Genomic DNA, 16,299 nt, shown 5'->3' with positions numbered 1-16,299 from the left:
CCTACACCACGCTGTTCTTACTAGAGCACATCTGCTTTCCAAGGGGTCTGAAAACATCATTAAGAAAAAACAGAAAGTGCACACAGTCTGCTGAGACCCAGTGTCTATGCAAAAGTCTGTAAGGGTGTCAAAATATCTAATGTGGGCAAACAAAGCAAGCACTGTACATGAACAACACTTTTTAGAATAGGGTCAAAAAAGAGTTTAAAGTGATATTTCTGTTTTTGAAGAGTTGCAAACTCAAATTGTGGTGTGCCAGGAGGGATGCAAAAGGGCTTAAAAAGAAAGGCTCCTCAAAACCCTTGTGTAGTTAGGTTTTGCATGTGTGGTGGCTTACAGGGAGACCATGTTTCCGTACACACTCTTCAACATAAACAAGACTTAAACAAGCCTAAAATAAATCAGTTGAGTTTTTGCTGTTTTAGTTATAGCTGTCATGTCATGTATTTGCACAAATTTCTGGCCAACTTTAGGACATTAAGACGGCTGAAGGGGCAGTTCTCATTACTGTAGCAGATAGATTATTTGTCAAGAGGAGACAAGAACCCCCACTGCTCCTGACTTACCTCAACCAGAATGAGGTGCAGAAAACTTTCACTAATGAAATACACGCCTAAGCACAGCAGGCTTCTGCTATGGATTTTGCAAAAGTCCTGTTTGAAAGGGGGTTTGATTCTGCCTCTAATAAGCAGGATTCCTTGGATAGTGCCCTACCTATGCTTCAAGCTTATTTGAATATAAAGCCTTGAATGGCAACTCCTTTACTCGCAGCATTCGCAGGCAATATTTTTATAAGGAAAACAGGATGCAGGGGGTTGGAACTTGAGGATCTTAAGGTCCTTTCCAACCCTAACTGTTCTATGGTTCTATGATTCTATGCTGTAGCTCAGTGGCAAGCTTCTCTGTTTTGAATAAACAGATTCGGTTTTGTGTTGTATTAAAATGTTACAATTCTTCTTTGTCTATTGTATTGCTATCTACCATTGTTATCTACCATTAACTAGTAAACCTGCATTTATTACTTATTAGTAGAAATTAGGACTGTAATTTATGACCACTTTTCTGAAGCCTTTTTGTGTGATGGTACATGGAAGTGAGTTACTGACTTGACTACTCAGTGTTATCAGCTGTGATTTCATTGCAGTATCACAAACTTGTTTTTTTTTTTTCTTTTTTTTTTTCAGAAATCCCGAGAGAGGTACCATAATAAAAGCAAAACCTCTGCTGGTGTAACAAGTAAGTTAGGAGATGTAAACCTAGCACTTCTAAGTTAAGCTTTGTTAAAAACCTTGGGACGGACAACATGAACTTTCGTGCATCATTTTTGTGTCTCTATTTTCATTTCAATATCTGTAAGAAAGTGTGTGTGTCTCTAATACCAGTAGGATTTTAAAAAGAAGTTACTGTTGAATTAACTCATCTTCTAATAAAATGAGTGGGAGTTTTGCTATGTTTTGTTTTGGTGAGAATGAAAATCAAAAGTAGTTAGTTCTGTTTTGTCCTTGTGAGTATGTCATTCATTGTATGCCCAAATATTTGTGTCTCCTATGTTCAGGTTGCAGTGTTAGAGCATGTGTGATTTGATATTTTTTTCAGTAGTATCCATGCTGGACCTATTCCACTTTGCCTACAGGCTTATTTTTATATTCTGTGGGAGACTGTCATGGTCTTGTACCATGGCAAGCAGACATTCTTTATACCCAGTATGGGTCAATATGAACACCAGGTGGTGTTTCTCAGTATAAACGTGCTGTTGGTGACATACTCTACATTGTTTATCAAAGTGTGTTTGCTTTGCCTCACAGATTCCCTGCCTGGAGATACTTCACAAACGGTGCTCTTCCCAGTCCATTCTTCTTCCTCTGTGCCTATCGGACTGTCTGCTGGAAGGAGGGAAGCCTCACAACAATCCCAGTTCTTGTCCAAAAGTGTTCCCAGTGCCAGTTTTGAAAGGTAAAGGGCAACTGCTAGGGGACTATGCTAAGTAGTCCCCTATGCTAAATAGTACCCCCTATGCTAAATACATCAAATTTCTAGGAAAACTGATACTATTCAATAAACATGGGGTTTTTGGTTTGGTTTTTTTTTTTTTTTCCTGCTGTAGAAAATCGATGCCATTTTCTGAGCAAGACTCTGAGACTAGCACATGGAAGTCCAAGTCACGGTCTGAAGAGATGTTACAAGCATTAGGGACTGTTTCTTCAATGGATCCTTTTGAGGGTGAGAAGTATTGCACAGATGTTGCATTTTATAGCCTGTATTAGAAAGTGCAGAATAGAAAAACTTTTTATTAGATACAGGAAGTAACTTCATCTGCTGAAAGAACACCATTTTTTACAATTACAATTGTGTCCCTCATTAAAATGTTACAATCAGGCACATTAGTCCTAAAATACAAATTTTCCTTTCTTCCTTGTAACTAAATCTTTAATAACTTTTAGACTATTTTTGTGTGGTGTTAACATTTTAAAATAACAGGGATAAACACATTTGGCATCCTTGCAGAACCAGAAGACCGCCATATTTCTGCACTATCAGTTAGTCTCCATTGATGGTATACATTGCAAAACATAAACCTACATCACTTGTATTTCCCCAGTGGCCCCAAAATCTTACCTCCCACTGGTAACCTGCCCTCCTAAAATGGCTGCATATCCTTGTGAAGTGAGTAGATATAGTTTTTTTCTGTAGCTAGGTGTGAGACTGGATTCCAGAGCCAAAGGGCATTCAGTCACAAAGAATAGTGCAGGTACCTCTCACTGGACATCTCTTTCCAAAAATGTTGGATTTTATTTTTAAATTTCAAAAAATTTCTTTAAGAGAAGGAGTATAAAAGGTATTTAATATGGTAAAAGAACAGTGTTTTTTTTTTCTCCTGCTCCCCCTGTCACTTTTGCATTTCAACACTTTGATGGTGATATTGACATCTGGCAAGCTTCCCTGTTGTAAAGCTGCTGCTAATGTTAGAAGAAGCCTTGTCTAAAGTTCATGCCTGTGATGTGTTGCCCTTACTGTATGAGTACATCGGTGTGTTAATGAGATTATATGTTTTGTCACAGATGATGTGGATTTGTCACAGTGGACTGATCTGCACGCAGATGCACAAGAGTTTGAGGCAGAGTCCTGGAGTCTTGTTGTGGAGCCAATGTTCTGTAGAAAGCAAGAAAAGGATGTCATCAAGAGGCAGGATGTCATTTTTGGTCAGTATTTCAAAGCTTCATGTAGGTTTAAAAGCAATTTGACTTAGAAACTAGAGAGGGAACCTGCACGTTTTATGCTCAGAAGAATGAATGCTTCAACTCAGAATAATCAGAAGGTTCAAAGAACATTTTGGTCACGAGTTACAATGTGTCCTAGAGCTAAGGAAATTGAGAGTACTGACTACTAGTGACACGTCTACCCTGTTCACAGAACGGTTGAGGTTGGAAATGACCTCATCTGATTCCCAGCTCAAGCAGTTGTAACCCCAGCTTGTTCAGTGGGGACAGTTGAGAAAACTGTGCCAAAGCCAGATAAACTAAGTCTTCCTACGTACATAACCTATTAGATTTGAGGCTCACACAGAAAAAAATACAACTGTCTATTTGAATGTTGCTAAAAGTCTGTCTTAGGTGTGCAAAATGTTCAGGTGGTTACAATACTATGCTGTTTTCTCTTATACTGCAGAGCTGATGCAAACTGAAATGCATCACATCCATACCCTATTCATCATGTCTGAAATATTCAGGAAAGGGATGAAGAAAGAACTGCAGCTGGATCACAGCACAGTGAACAGAATATTCCCCTGCTTAGATGAGCTACTGGAGATGCACAGGCAATTCTTTTGCAGAATGAAGGAGAGACGGCAGGAATCATATGAGGCAGGGAGTGAACATAATTTTGTCATCAGCAGAATTGGAGACATCCTTGTGCAGCAGGTAGAAGCATCAGCTCTGTTAATCCTTTATGTGCTTAAGTTTCCCAAATTGAACAATTTATTTGCTTTAAAACTTTTATGGGCAAGAAGAGGGTTATGGTTACCTTATAAAATTCAAAGGCTGTTCCCTCCAGATTGTTACAGGCTATTGAAATAGCAGTGAGAGAAGACTGTTAATAAGAGGTAAATGTGATGAACTTGGTATGAACTTCTACCTATGTGGTACAAGTGACAAGGAAAGTGATGAACTTGGTCCTGTTCACAGTAGAAGGCTGCTGCAGTCCTATCGTGGACTGCAAAAATTAAAGCAGTAGAATTATTTTTCTAACAGCTGAGCAAAAGTATGAAAAATTGACTAGAGAAGAAACTACTCTTTCATTTCCTTTAGTGATCTGGCACAGTGCGTCCTGAGTTGCTGCTCACTGGAGAAGGGGTGGTCACAGTGTGTCTATAGATTTGCATAGGTGGCTGAAGAACAGCTGACTGCTTGCTGGTCACACTTCTAGCACTTCACACATTCCTTGCAGTCAGGAGAGTGTGGCTTTTCACCTCAGTCAGTTTTCACTCTGCTGAAATAAAGCATCTGAACCATTATCTTGTCTAGAAGTTGCGTGGAGATCAGATAAATGCAAATAAGCCTAAAGGGATTGTGTTTGCAAAGAGGTGAAGGAAATGCTGTTGCAGTAACTGTTCTAGCTGTTACTGGTAAGACTTGTAGGGGAAGTTGCTTGTAGCTCTACCCAGCCTATGTTCTTCCTCTTGCTCTTAAAACCAGTTTATTCTTTAGTGGTGGGCCCTTTTAGTGAAATTCAGAGAACTTGATGAACAAGTAGCATAAAAGTTCTGTATCTGTACAAAATACACAAACTGAAGGCACACACTTTCCTATTAGGTGCACTAATGAGCATAATTCACTTACTAATTTCTTCAGTTTTCGGAGGAAAATGCAACTAAAATGAAGAAAATATATGGAGAATTTTGCAGCCATCAGAAAGAAGCTGTTAATCTCTTCAAAGAGTTGCAACAAAACAAGAAGTTCCAGAATTTTATTAAAGTAAGTTTATGTGGAAACAGATCACTATTGACAAAATGCTCAGGAAAAAGACATGTAGCTTTTATTTAGATTTAGGATTGAAATAATATTCAGTAATTCACTTTTAATGGCCAAAAAAAGTAGCAAAAATTTTTCCTCCTTATAACCAGTGAGCCAATAAATTACATTTTTCTTTCAAATTTTAGAAAGCTTTGGCATCCAGTGTGCATTACACACATGTTCCTGTTATGGTATACCTCGTACCTCAGGGCAGCAACTGTTCCTTGGGGATGGTTCAGATAACCAAGCATTTTGCTTTAGTTTATTCTAGTGCATTTAGATCATATTTCATATTAGTCAATTGGTGATTTAATACGCTTTTGCTACTTAAGGTTTGTATTTGTATCTGTATCTGCAGCTGAGAAATAGTAACCTGTTGGCACGACGCCGAGGAATCCCTGAGTGCATTTTGCTTGTCACCCAGCGAATCACCAAATACCCTGTTCTGGTTGAAAGGATATTGCAATACTCAAAAGGTGAATAAAAGCTAAAGTCTGGAATCCTAGCACATTTCTAACTTAAGGAATATACACTGCTGCAATATAATAAAAGGTGAAATTCACTGCTCTGTAGAGAACAAGGGCAAGGTAAATATCTCCTGTTCAGGCAAATGTCACCTAAACCCGGTGTCTGGTGTATGTAGTCTTTGTCAAGGCTGGGCTGTGAAGATTTTCAGCATTCCAGCTGAGTAAGCCATAGAAGTCTAGAAGAGAGTACTTGTTTTAGGAGAAGACCTTGACTAGAGGATGTGAACTAATTCAGGCATACATCTGCATCTTCTTGGAAATAATTCTGGTGGAGTCTCTTGTAAGTAGGGCTAAGTAAATGTTTTGTAAATGACTCGCCAGTTTTTCAAACAAAGGTTGAAAGACCTCTGAAATTTTGTAGAGCATTTTAGAAATACTAATAATTTACAGATATTGCCCCCCTAAATGGGCAGTAAAAAGCATTGGAGAAAGTTGTATAACCAAATGCAAACCCTTTATGATTCCAATATTGTTTCAAGGGTTTAATATATTATATGATTTACTCTAGTAAAATTTTTTAAATGCTAACAGCTCATAAATACATTAGAAACTATTGAACATGCTGGTTTGACTTATGAGTACATCTGAGGTACCTGTCATCTTTTAATAAGCAAGTCAAACAAAGGTAGATGCCTCTAATATTTCTAGTCAGTTGATTGCCAGGTTCAACATAAAATGGCATATTTATCAATTTAAACTTTGCATCATGCTGATCGCTCACAGAAATCAAGGAATGATATCTACCTTGATTATCCTGACCACTAACGTGTTTATTTTTTGTTTCATACAGAAGGGACAGAAGAACAGAAAGACCTATGCAAAGCCATTAGTCTAATCAAGGATGTGATTGCAGAAGTAGATTTGAAAGTAAATGAGTATGAGAAAAAGCAAAAACTGTTGGAAATTCTCAGTAGAACTGAAAACAAAACATACACCAAGCTTAAAAATGGCCATGTTTTTAGGAAGCAAGACTTGATGAGGAAAGAGAGGATACTTCTTCATGAAGGTTTAGTGTACTGGAAGACAGCAACTGGTCGTTTCAAAGGTATTCCAGTAAACCCCTTTAACTCTTTGTTCACAAATAATGTATGAAGATTGATTTAAGAATGAAAATACTTTATTATGACATACTGCAAACACAAATTTCTGAAGTATTGATAACATGCAATTAATTGGTAGAAGAGTAGTTGCATAAGCTGCCTTGGTTTCTGGGTAATTCACTCTATATGGGTAACAGGACAAGTTCACATACAAAGCCATCAGCTGCGTTTCTTCTTTCTGTCCCCTGCTTTTAGTTCATTGGTTTGCATTTTCATCCTGTAAAATTGAGTTTTGACTTCTACAGTAGTACTGTTCACAGTACTGGCTGTTGAAAACAAACATGAAAAATCACGTGCTGTCACCTCCCTCGACCTGCTGTCCACTGTGCTTTTGATGCAGCCCGGCACATGGCTGGCTTTCTGGGCTGCAAGTGCACACTGCAGGCGGGTCATGTTGAGCTTCTCATCAACCAACACCCCAAGTCCTTCTTCTCAGGGCTGCTTTCAGTCCAGCCCCTGCCCATATGCCGATATAATTGTATAATTGTACTACATATGCTGTGTATATAGTACTAATTTTATTATAATTGTAATAACTTTAAATGATAAACAGTTATTTTCCTTTTCAATTAAAAAAACATTCTTTTCCTTTTCTCATTTTAAGACACCTTAGCTCTGCTTCTAACTGATGCACTACTGTTCTTACAAGAAAAAGATCAAAAATACATCTTTGCAGCTGTTGTAAGTATATTACCAGATGTTTGAATATACATGTTGCACATTTATTCATATATTTCTCAAAAGTTAAGTCCTTTGATAGGTTATTCCCAACTTTTTTTCTTTTTTCCCACTCATAGGTTAAAGCCTGCTAATATTTTCAGAACAGTAATATATCAATATATGGAAAATTGAGTTTATTTTCAAAATTAAATCGTTTTTGAGGAAGAAGGATGCAAATTACAGAATGGTATTTTTAGTGTCATGTCTCATTTGATTATGAAGGCTTGAAGTAAAGCAGACTCTTTCAAGTATCTAAAACAAATTTTAACTTCTGGTTCTGTAAAACAAGCCAGAAGAATAATTTTAACTGCAAATGTAGTAGTAAACACACATAAAATGTAGGAAAGGTCATGCAGAGAAGTTCCCAGATTATAAAAATGTTACATAGATACTTTGCCTCGGTATCGCTTAGCCTCTGGGATTTACTTTTTATCACATTCCCAGTGCTTTACTTGTTCATAAATGTTATATATTAAAAAATAGTTATAAAGATGCCTGAATACTCAAAGTTTGTGGCTTCTTATACCTGGTGAAGACGTGTAATCTGACTATACCATGATTAGAATTAGTCCAATTAATAGAAAAATTGTGCTGTTTTAAGTGTGATGTTTCCTAAGAAAGTAATTTATTCTTTGCTGTGACTGTTTCCCCCAGGACCAGAAGCCTTCTGTTATCTCCCTTCAGAAACTTATAGTAAGAGAAGTAGCCAATGAAGAAAGGGGGATGTTTCTGATCAGTGCTTCATCTGCAGGGCCTGAGATGTATGAGGTTCATACCAATTCCAAAGAAGAACGTAACAACTGGATGAGGCATATTCAAGATGCAGTAGAAAGGTAGAGCAAAAGGCTTCTGGTTTTCACCCTCGCAGTCCAAAACAGATGAGAGATTGGTTGGATATTTGTGGCAGCATTCTCTCTGTTCTGCATTGCACTGGATCCATCCTTTGAGGCTGGGATTTCCACTGAGCTCAGGATTCACAGACCCCAAAACCTCACTGTCACTTCTGCCAAATTTCCCATGTTACTTCTGGTTTTCCACTGAATCAGCAGACCTTTCCCACTCCCCATTAGATGTCCTTACCAGCCTTTTGTAAGCTTTCCTCACCTTTCCCTTTGGCGCTGGATGCTTCCCAGAGTCCTGCAGGTGTCCATACAACCATTTTTGGGAAATCCTCCATCATGCCTATTATCTTGATACCAGTTCCTTAAGAATGGCAGGGAAAGCATTGCCCCCATGGGGCCCAAGCTTATGCTTAGCACAGCAAACCTGCATGAAGGACAGCCACCTATTTGGTGCATGATGCAGCCTTACCAGAATTAAAAGGAATCCTTCAGTCTGGTTTATGTCAGTTGCTGATTTTTAAAGAAGCAGACAGATGGCATGCTTCTGGTTTGTAACAGAAGTTTGTGCTGATGTTGTGTTCTGTTTATTATGAACAAAACACTGTACTGAAGACGAATATGTGATGTGCAGATTTTGGGTTATCCACCTTTGTTTTTTTCTTTCATGTTTGAAGTTGTCCAGAGGAAGAAGAAGAAGGAAAAATGATTGAATCTGATGAGGACAGACGTATTGCTGAGGCCAAAGCATGCAGAATTCAGAAATGTCAAGGTGTGATACCTTTCCTGCCACTCTGATAGCTCTTGCATCCTGACAGTTCAGGATGAATGAATCATGCTCCCATACTGACTGTTGTGATCAGAGTGGCTTGAAAGGCAGAGCCACAATGGAAGAAGCTGGGGTGGTCTGATGGTATAATGTGAGTTTATTGAAAGAGAATCACTTTTTTTCCCCAAACACTTCATATTTTTGCCACATTACTATGAGTATGAAAAAGAAAAATGGATGCTTTAGGAATAAACAGTGTATTTCCCAGATTAGTATCAGGGTCAGGTAGTTTCATGTTCATGGAAATATTCAGTTCTTCAGTGATTGTGTGGCTTTGTGCTTGTTTATGGCATTTCATCCTTTGCTGGTATTGTTTTCATCTGATAATGTAGCTAATAGGGATAAATTCTGCTTCTTTGGTTCCCCTACATGTGAATTCCACATCTTTATCCTGCTGTTTGAGAGAGAAATAACAGCCATATTCTACCTGTAGAGAGTCACAGGAAAGTGCATCCTCTGCTGAGAAGTGTTCTTTAATGTTGAAGTACTGAATCAGTGCATCTTGTAGCTGCCTGAGCGAAGAGCTTTTCCAGCATCGATCATTATGAGTACATAGGAGGTAGTTAGGCCCCAGAGTGCAGCCAAGACCACTTCATTGGGGTACAGCGTTGGCCTAGCTCTCTGCCAGGGTCTTTGCCAGCTTTCATAGGAACAGACTAGGGAATTAATTTTGGCTCCTGGCCACTTAAAAAGGGCCTAGCTTGAGTCAGCAGTGTCTGTGTTGTACCATAAGGATTAGAAGAGTGAATTTGGAACATGCTTTGCCTGCATGATAAAAAATATTAATACGGTGTTCAATTTTGATTGACAGAATCACTGAGTAACCAGGACCAGCAGATCTGTAGCTGTTTGGAAAATAAGTTTCATATCCGTGCAGAACTGGTAAATATGAGTGGGTTTGAGGATGTTCATGTGGAACCTTACCTCCTTATCAAACCTGATTCTGGAGAAACTCCACAGGCTTCTGCATTGCTGGCAGCAGCACTCAAAGAAGGTGAGCTTACATGGGGAGAGAAAGCTGGTGGCTCTTCACATGGGGAGATAATTCAAGGTACCAAAGTACAACCATATTGGCTTGTGCTGCTATTCTGTCAAGTCTGAAGAACTGGCAGTGTCAAAACTTGGCAAAGGGCATTGAAGAGATGTATATTGGTCGGATGCATGAAATGGTACTTGCCAGGTTGTAAGATAAGAGGTATGTTTACTGCATAAACACATATATAAGTAGTTACGGACAGGTTGCACCTGATGATTGTTTCCTTAGCTGTCCTTGCAATACAGCCCTGTAATGCAGATCACGGTATGATATTCTGGTTCTTCACCTTCACCTACTTCAGTGGATTTGATGATAGATCAGAATCATGCAGGGCATATACACACCAAATTGCAGATGATGTGTCCCTGCCCATGGCAGGGGGTTGGAAATACATGATCTCTTTAAGGTCCCTGATCATCCTGAAATCATTGTATGATGCTATGATCTGGGCAGATCTGCAGAGAAACACTTGCCAGAATTGCTGTAAGAGCCATGTTTTTTCTACATACTAACAGATGATAGCCTTATGCTACCTACAGGGCTGTCCTCTAAAGAAAGGAAGGGAATGGTATTTGTGGGTACCTTACCTAATTGGAAGTTCAGCTAAGCCCAGGTGAAAATAGTCCTGGTAAACTAAGCTGTATCCAGCATGGGACCTATGCTTTTGAGAAGGATTGTCAGATTTCAGCAGCTGTCATGTAAATTGAGATCTGTGGGCTAATGACATTTCAACCAATAAAGCAGTGAATTTGTTCATCATTCTTAAGTTAGAGCGCATTTTGTTGATAAAATTGATAAAACTTGGCAATAGTATGTTAGCTAAAATCGCAGCCTATACTTACACACCTGATCTGCCCACTTTTAATTTTCACTGTCTGTCATGCTAATGTTGGTGATGTCTTCGACTGATTACGATATAGTCAATTTGCAGGCATCATTTTCCAGAAAAGAAATTGTAAGCGCCTGAGGTAATAGCAGACTCTGTAGGAATACAGCATTGCTCACAGTTAGAGAGTGCTTAAGCCAATTGGATATAGACAAATCCATGAGGTGAGACAGGATAAATGCTCAGGGACCTAGCCAATGTCATTGTGAGGCTGCTTTCTATAACCTTTGAAAGGTCACAGTGATGAGGTTTGTGATGACTTGAAGAAGGCAAGCATTACACCCCTCTTCAAAAGGGAATATATAGGGAATAACAAAATAGTCAGCCTCACAGCTATCTCTGAGACAGTAATAGAGCAAATCATCCTGGAAGCCATTTCAAAGACCATTAAGGAAGTAACTGGGAACAGCCAGCATGGATTCATCAAGGGCAAATTGTGTCTGGGAACCTGACTGGTCTTATTAAGAGAGATCAGTGTGTGTTGTTTACCTTGACATTTGCAAGGTTAACAACATGCAACTTCACCAGTGTGTGCGCTGGCTGTGGTATCTTTACAGCTGAATTGGTGGGATGTGGACTGCATAACTGGGTGGAAAATAAGGCTGGACTGCTGGGCTTGTAGGATTGTGATCAGTGATAGGATGTCCAGCTGGCAACATGTTATTAGGGAATTCCCTAATAACTCCTAAGAACTCCTAATAACTTCCCTAATAATCTCCAAGAATAGCCTGGAGAAGAGAAGGCTGCGTGGAGACCTCACAGCAGCCTTCCAGTATCTGAAGGGGGCCTCTTCTGGGGTGGGGGGAGGGACTCTTCATTAGGGACTGTAGTGACAGGACAAGGGGTAACGGGTTGAAACTAAAACAGGGGAAGTTTAGATTGGATATAAGGAAGAAGTTCTTTACTGTAAGGGTGGTGAGGCACTGGAATGGGTTGCCCAGGGAAGCTGTGAATGCTCCATCCCTGGCAGTGTGCAAGGCCAGGTTGGACAGAGCCCTGGGTGACATGGTTTAGTGTGAGATGTCCCTGCCCATGGCAGGGAGGTCGGAACTAGGTGATCTTAAAGTCTTTTCAATCCTACCTGTTCTATGATTCTAAGATTCCCATTTGGGAATTTGAGATCAATACTTTTCAATATATCTATTAATGAAGTTAATCAAGGGATTGAATACACTCTTGGCAAATGCATGCCTGTCACCAAATGAAGTGAGCAGTGTGCTAGAGAGACCTCTACAGATGGGGAAAGTGAGCTAAGAGAAACCCCTAGAAGTTTGACAATGAAAGTGCAAATTCCTGCCTCTGGGGTGGAACAACCTCATGTGTTGGTACAGGCTTGACATTGACAAGATAGAAAATAGCTTTGCAGAAGTGGACCTGGGAGTCCTACTTGATGGCAGATTGACTGAGGCAGCAATGTGAGCTTATGGCAAAGAAGGCCAACTGCTCCCCAGGCACTAGGAGAAGAGTTGTCAGCAGGTGGTGAGGGATGTGATACTTCCTTTATTCACTCCTGGTGAGTCCTGTCTGGAGTGCCATGACTGGTGCTGAGCACCTATAGAAGAGAAGCATTGACAAACTGGAGAAAATCCAGTGAAGAGCGCTGAGATGACTGGGAGACTGGAGAACATGACCTCTGTGGAGAGGCTGAGATAGTTGGTCTGTTCAGTGTTAAGAGAAGAAGGCTTGGTGGGCTCTCACTGCTGTCCTCAGCTGCCTAATAGGAGGATACAGAGAAGTCAGATTTTTTTGTGGAGGTACATGGTGATAGGATGAGAGGCAAGAGGCACAAGTTAGAACACATGCAATTCCAGTAAATGAAAAATTGTATGCCATGAGGGTGGTCAAAACCCTGAAAAGGTTGCTCAGTGAGGCTGTGAAGTTTCCATGATTGGAGATGTTAAAAGCTTGTCTGTGCAAGGCTCTGAGCAACCCAATTTAGTTCAACAGCTTTGAGTAGGGCATTGGACTACATTACCTCTGAAAGTCCCTTCCAAGCTAAATTGTGGTCTGGTGTCATTGGTTTATACATTAAGGAGCCATTTAATGGGTGTTTGTGATCCTGTGTATTTTCCTCTCTAGTTGAAAGTCTGCATGTTGCTGTAACACTACAAGGGGGTGAAACAGACAGATCACCAGAAGAAAGTATTGAGGAAAGTGTGAAGCACAGACTTACTGCTGATGAAATCTTGGAATCTGTTCCTAGTGGTGAGTAAAATTTGAAGCTTTTACATATTTAGAGTGCTAAAATAATGGATACTGGATTGGGGTTTTTTGGAAAGCTTTCTCAGTCTGTGGCAGAATGAATAGAAAATAATGTAATAAAAGTTGTCTTTGGGCAAAGACAACTAAATTGTCATGTAACTTCGTTTAAGTAAACAAATGGTTTGCATCCACTGCACATGCCTGCATTCAACAATATTGAGAGAGATTTGCAAATCTCCATATACTTTCTTATTACTTATTTCTTACTACTCAACTCCAAAGCAAATCTATATTGCAGTATAGGCCTTTTCCCAAGTCAGCTCATTTTTTGCCAGAAGGCCTGAAAATCGGTACTGATATTCCAGTAATTTCAGTTGTAAAAGCTAGCATGATTTTTTTGTAACTAGAATGCAAATAAAGTTCTGTAAAAAGTATTGCTGCAGAGCATTTTTCATGGTACAGCTGTATTTATCTCTAAACTTTCGTAAGTGAAACATTACTAGTTTTTAAGGTAGGAAAATTGAATTGTCCCACCTGTGCCATCTTGGCTTCCAAATTTATATTTCCCCAGCTTAGAAACCATTATATATCTCCAAATTATGTAAATCTCTATTTTCAGCATCCTGCAAGTAGCTGTAAAAAAGATTTGCCCTTTGTCTCTCTAGTTAGAATATGCTTTGATACCTTTCTCTTGCATTTTATTGGGGCTTTATTTGTCAGTTGCAGAGTCATCTGAAGTTGATCTCAGTGCTGAGAAGGAAAAGGCAGGTGCCAATCTAGAGGATAAGGTATTGTAACTGATTTTTCTTCCTGTGTTGCACATAGCACTCTGGGCACTGAGAGTGTAAATGCTGTCCAAATTTTTCCAGGGTATCTAAAGACTGTTCCAAAACACAAAGCATGGAATATGCACATTTCACCCAAATTCAGATAATTCAATTTAGTACAGGTCACTTCAATTAATAATGATTTCTTAAAAAAGCAATCATAAACAGTCAAAATGCAGAACAATTTTCTTACCAGGCTAACAGATCGGTGGTTGTACTAACAACCACAGTGTTTCCATGCCACTTTTATGGCCCACTTAATTCTCTGCTGCCGTCATTCAATACATACATCTCTATGGATCTTAACAGTAGTATTCCCTTTACTCCCTCCTCCTATTCACAAGATTATGAAAGTCTCCTGCAATGACAGAGACCTCAGCTAACGCAGGCAAGGCTTTGTCCTGAGAATAAGGATTGTTTTACACCACCTTGCGTCAGAATTTTGAATTAAATATCAGTGGAGATAGAGAAGAGAAGAGAAGAGAGGAGAGAGAAGAGAGAAGAAGAAAGAAAGAAAGAAGAGAAGAGAAGAGAAAGAAGAGAAGAGAAGAGAAGAGAAGAGAAGAGAAGAGAAGAGAAGAGAAGAGAAGAGAAGAGAAGAGAAGAGAAGAGAAGAGAAGAGAAGAGAAGAGAAGAGAAGAGAAAGTGCCCTTTTTTTTAAAGTCCTGTAGCTCATAAGCAAATCTGGGGAAAAAGGAGGATCAAAAGTCAGTTCTGGACAAAATGAGGAATGGCAAATTCCATGTAGCAGCAGAGGTTGGAGTAAGAGTAGAATGAATTACTGTGTGTAAATAAAGTGAACTGTAATTGTGGAGTCCTTAGCTGGAGAAGCAGGACCACAAAAGGAATAAAGTGGAGAGACAAGAAGAGAACTACATGACTTGAAATGGAAAACAAAGTTTGCTAGAAAAGGGGATACTGAGCATTAGCATACAGTCTTTGCATCAGATCTGAAAGAGTGCTTGACTCCCTGAAGCCTTATTTGGTTTTTTTTCCTAGCTATTTCTGGAAGACTCTTGCTAATACAGTAATTTCCCTATAACCTTGATTGATGTTCGGCTCTAGGTCACCTTACTTACCAGACTGCTGTGTTAGAAGGGAGTAGGAAGAGGAGTGTGTGTGGGAAAACTGGGATAAAAGCAAAAGTCCAAGCGAGGGAGCACAGAAGCTAGGTGAGGGGAAATAAAATAACCTAGTAGCGGATACAGGAGCTCAGACTTAGCCCATTAAACATTCCATGTGACAATATTGCCAAGGTTGCAAGTTGCAGCAAGGGAAATTCTGACCATATATAAGGGGGGAAAAAGGAAATATGACCATGAGGGTGATGAGGCAGGAACAGGTTGTCCAGAGAGGTTCTGGGCCTCATCCTTGGAGGTTTCTCAGATTTGCCTAGAAAAGGCCCTGAGCAACCTCATTTAACTTGGAAGCTTTGAGCTGCATCTGGACTAGAGGGACTTGTACCAAACTGTTCTACACTAAGTTAATATAAATATATAAATTCTAGTCTGCCCTGTTACTTGGGCAAGGCTCATGTTCGTATCTTACCGTGTTAGAATCAGGCTTACCAGGAGGTGGCAGAACGAGCAAACAAAACACGCAAGGTAAGGGCTTTCAAAGGCGGAGGGCGTTCTGCTGCCTGCCTTCCGTCGCCGGGTGTGCAGTCCTGGGGTTGTGGGGCGGCAGCGCCGGGCTTGGGCCAGCTACCCTGTGAAACCCAGAGCAGGGCAGCCGGAGCGGAACCCTCCAGCTCGGGGGTCAGGAGCTTACAGAGAGCTTTGTTTAGCACATTGGGTCCCAAATAGGCAGCAGTGAGAGGTGGTACTCATTCCCCTGCTCTTGCCTTGTAATCGCATCTCTGAGGGATCGTCTGAGGCACTGTGCATGCAGTCTGCCCTGGGATCTGACCGTCCTCATCTCCCGTGCCGCTCATCTCTTTGAACCGCAGTGCTAGGGAGGGGGCGCTGACCCACAGCACAGGTTAAACAGCTGAATATGTTGGTTTGGACCCAGCTGGGGCTTGTGCTGAAGCTATATCAGTGCAGCGGCAGCTACTCTGGCTGGTGTGACTAAACCTGCTTTGGGCTCATTGCACTCACTGGGCTCATGCCAAAGCCAGTTAAGCCTTCAATCCCCATGTACACCTTGTGTGTTAAATTTAAAAAGGGCTTCAAAAACTGAAAGAAAACTCACTCTTGTTCAGCATGTGGACTGCTTTGTGGAGTTCTTCACCCTGCCAACATCTCTTTTCCCTCTCTCTCCCTCTTGGCCCTGCTCTTCTTCCTTGCCCACTGATCATCTTGGCCACCCAGCAAAGGAGGTGG

At 40.3% G+C, this 16,299-nt stretch overlaps 1 protein-coding gene across 1 annotated transcript in view; it reads left to right on the top strand.

Annotated features, from left to right (window-relative positions):
- The window catches only part of ARHGEF28 (Rho guanine nucleotide exchange factor 28), a 61,494-nt gene that overhangs the window by 20,701 nt on the left and 24,494 nt on the right, over window positions 1-16,299 (top strand). The window contains exons 11-24 of the mRNA XM_061349317.1: window positions 1,185-1,236; window positions 1,806-1,953; window positions 2,105-2,220; window positions 3,060-3,200; window positions 3,667-3,917; window positions 4,848-4,970; window positions 5,368-5,485; window positions 6,327-6,581; window positions 7,241-7,317; window positions 8,011-8,189; window positions 8,873-8,967; window positions 9,836-10,018; window positions 13,026-13,151; window positions 13,869-13,936. Coding sequence (XP_061205301.1) covers window positions 1,185-1,236; window positions 1,806-1,953; window positions 2,105-2,220; window positions 3,060-3,200; window positions 3,667-3,917; window positions 4,848-4,970; window positions 5,368-5,485; window positions 6,327-6,581; window positions 7,241-7,317; window positions 8,011-8,189; window positions 8,873-8,967; window positions 9,836-10,018; window positions 13,026-13,151; window positions 13,869-13,936 — 1,932 coding nt within the window. The remainder of the gene's footprint in view (window positions 1-1,184; window positions 1,237-1,805; window positions 1,954-2,104; window positions 2,221-3,059; window positions 3,201-3,666; window positions 3,918-4,847; window positions 4,971-5,367; window positions 5,486-6,326; window positions 6,582-7,240; window positions 7,318-8,010; window positions 8,190-8,872; window positions 8,968-9,835; window positions 10,019-13,025; window positions 13,152-13,868; window positions 13,937-16,299) is intronic.

The sequence above is a fragment of the Neopsephotus bourkii genome, unplaced genomic scaffold (genome assembly GCF_033783945.1).
Source record: "Neopsephotus bourkii isolate Nb327-2 ecotype Australia unplaced genomic scaffold, CSIRO-AGI_Nbou_v1 NB_405, whole genome shotgun sequence".
Classification (NCBI taxonomy): domain Eukaryota; kingdom Metazoa; phylum Chordata; class Aves; order Psittaciformes; family Psittacidae; genus Neopsephotus; species Neopsephotus bourkii.
Note: the sequence above shows the minus strand (reverse complement) of the source record. Positions and strands in the feature narration are given on the sequence as shown.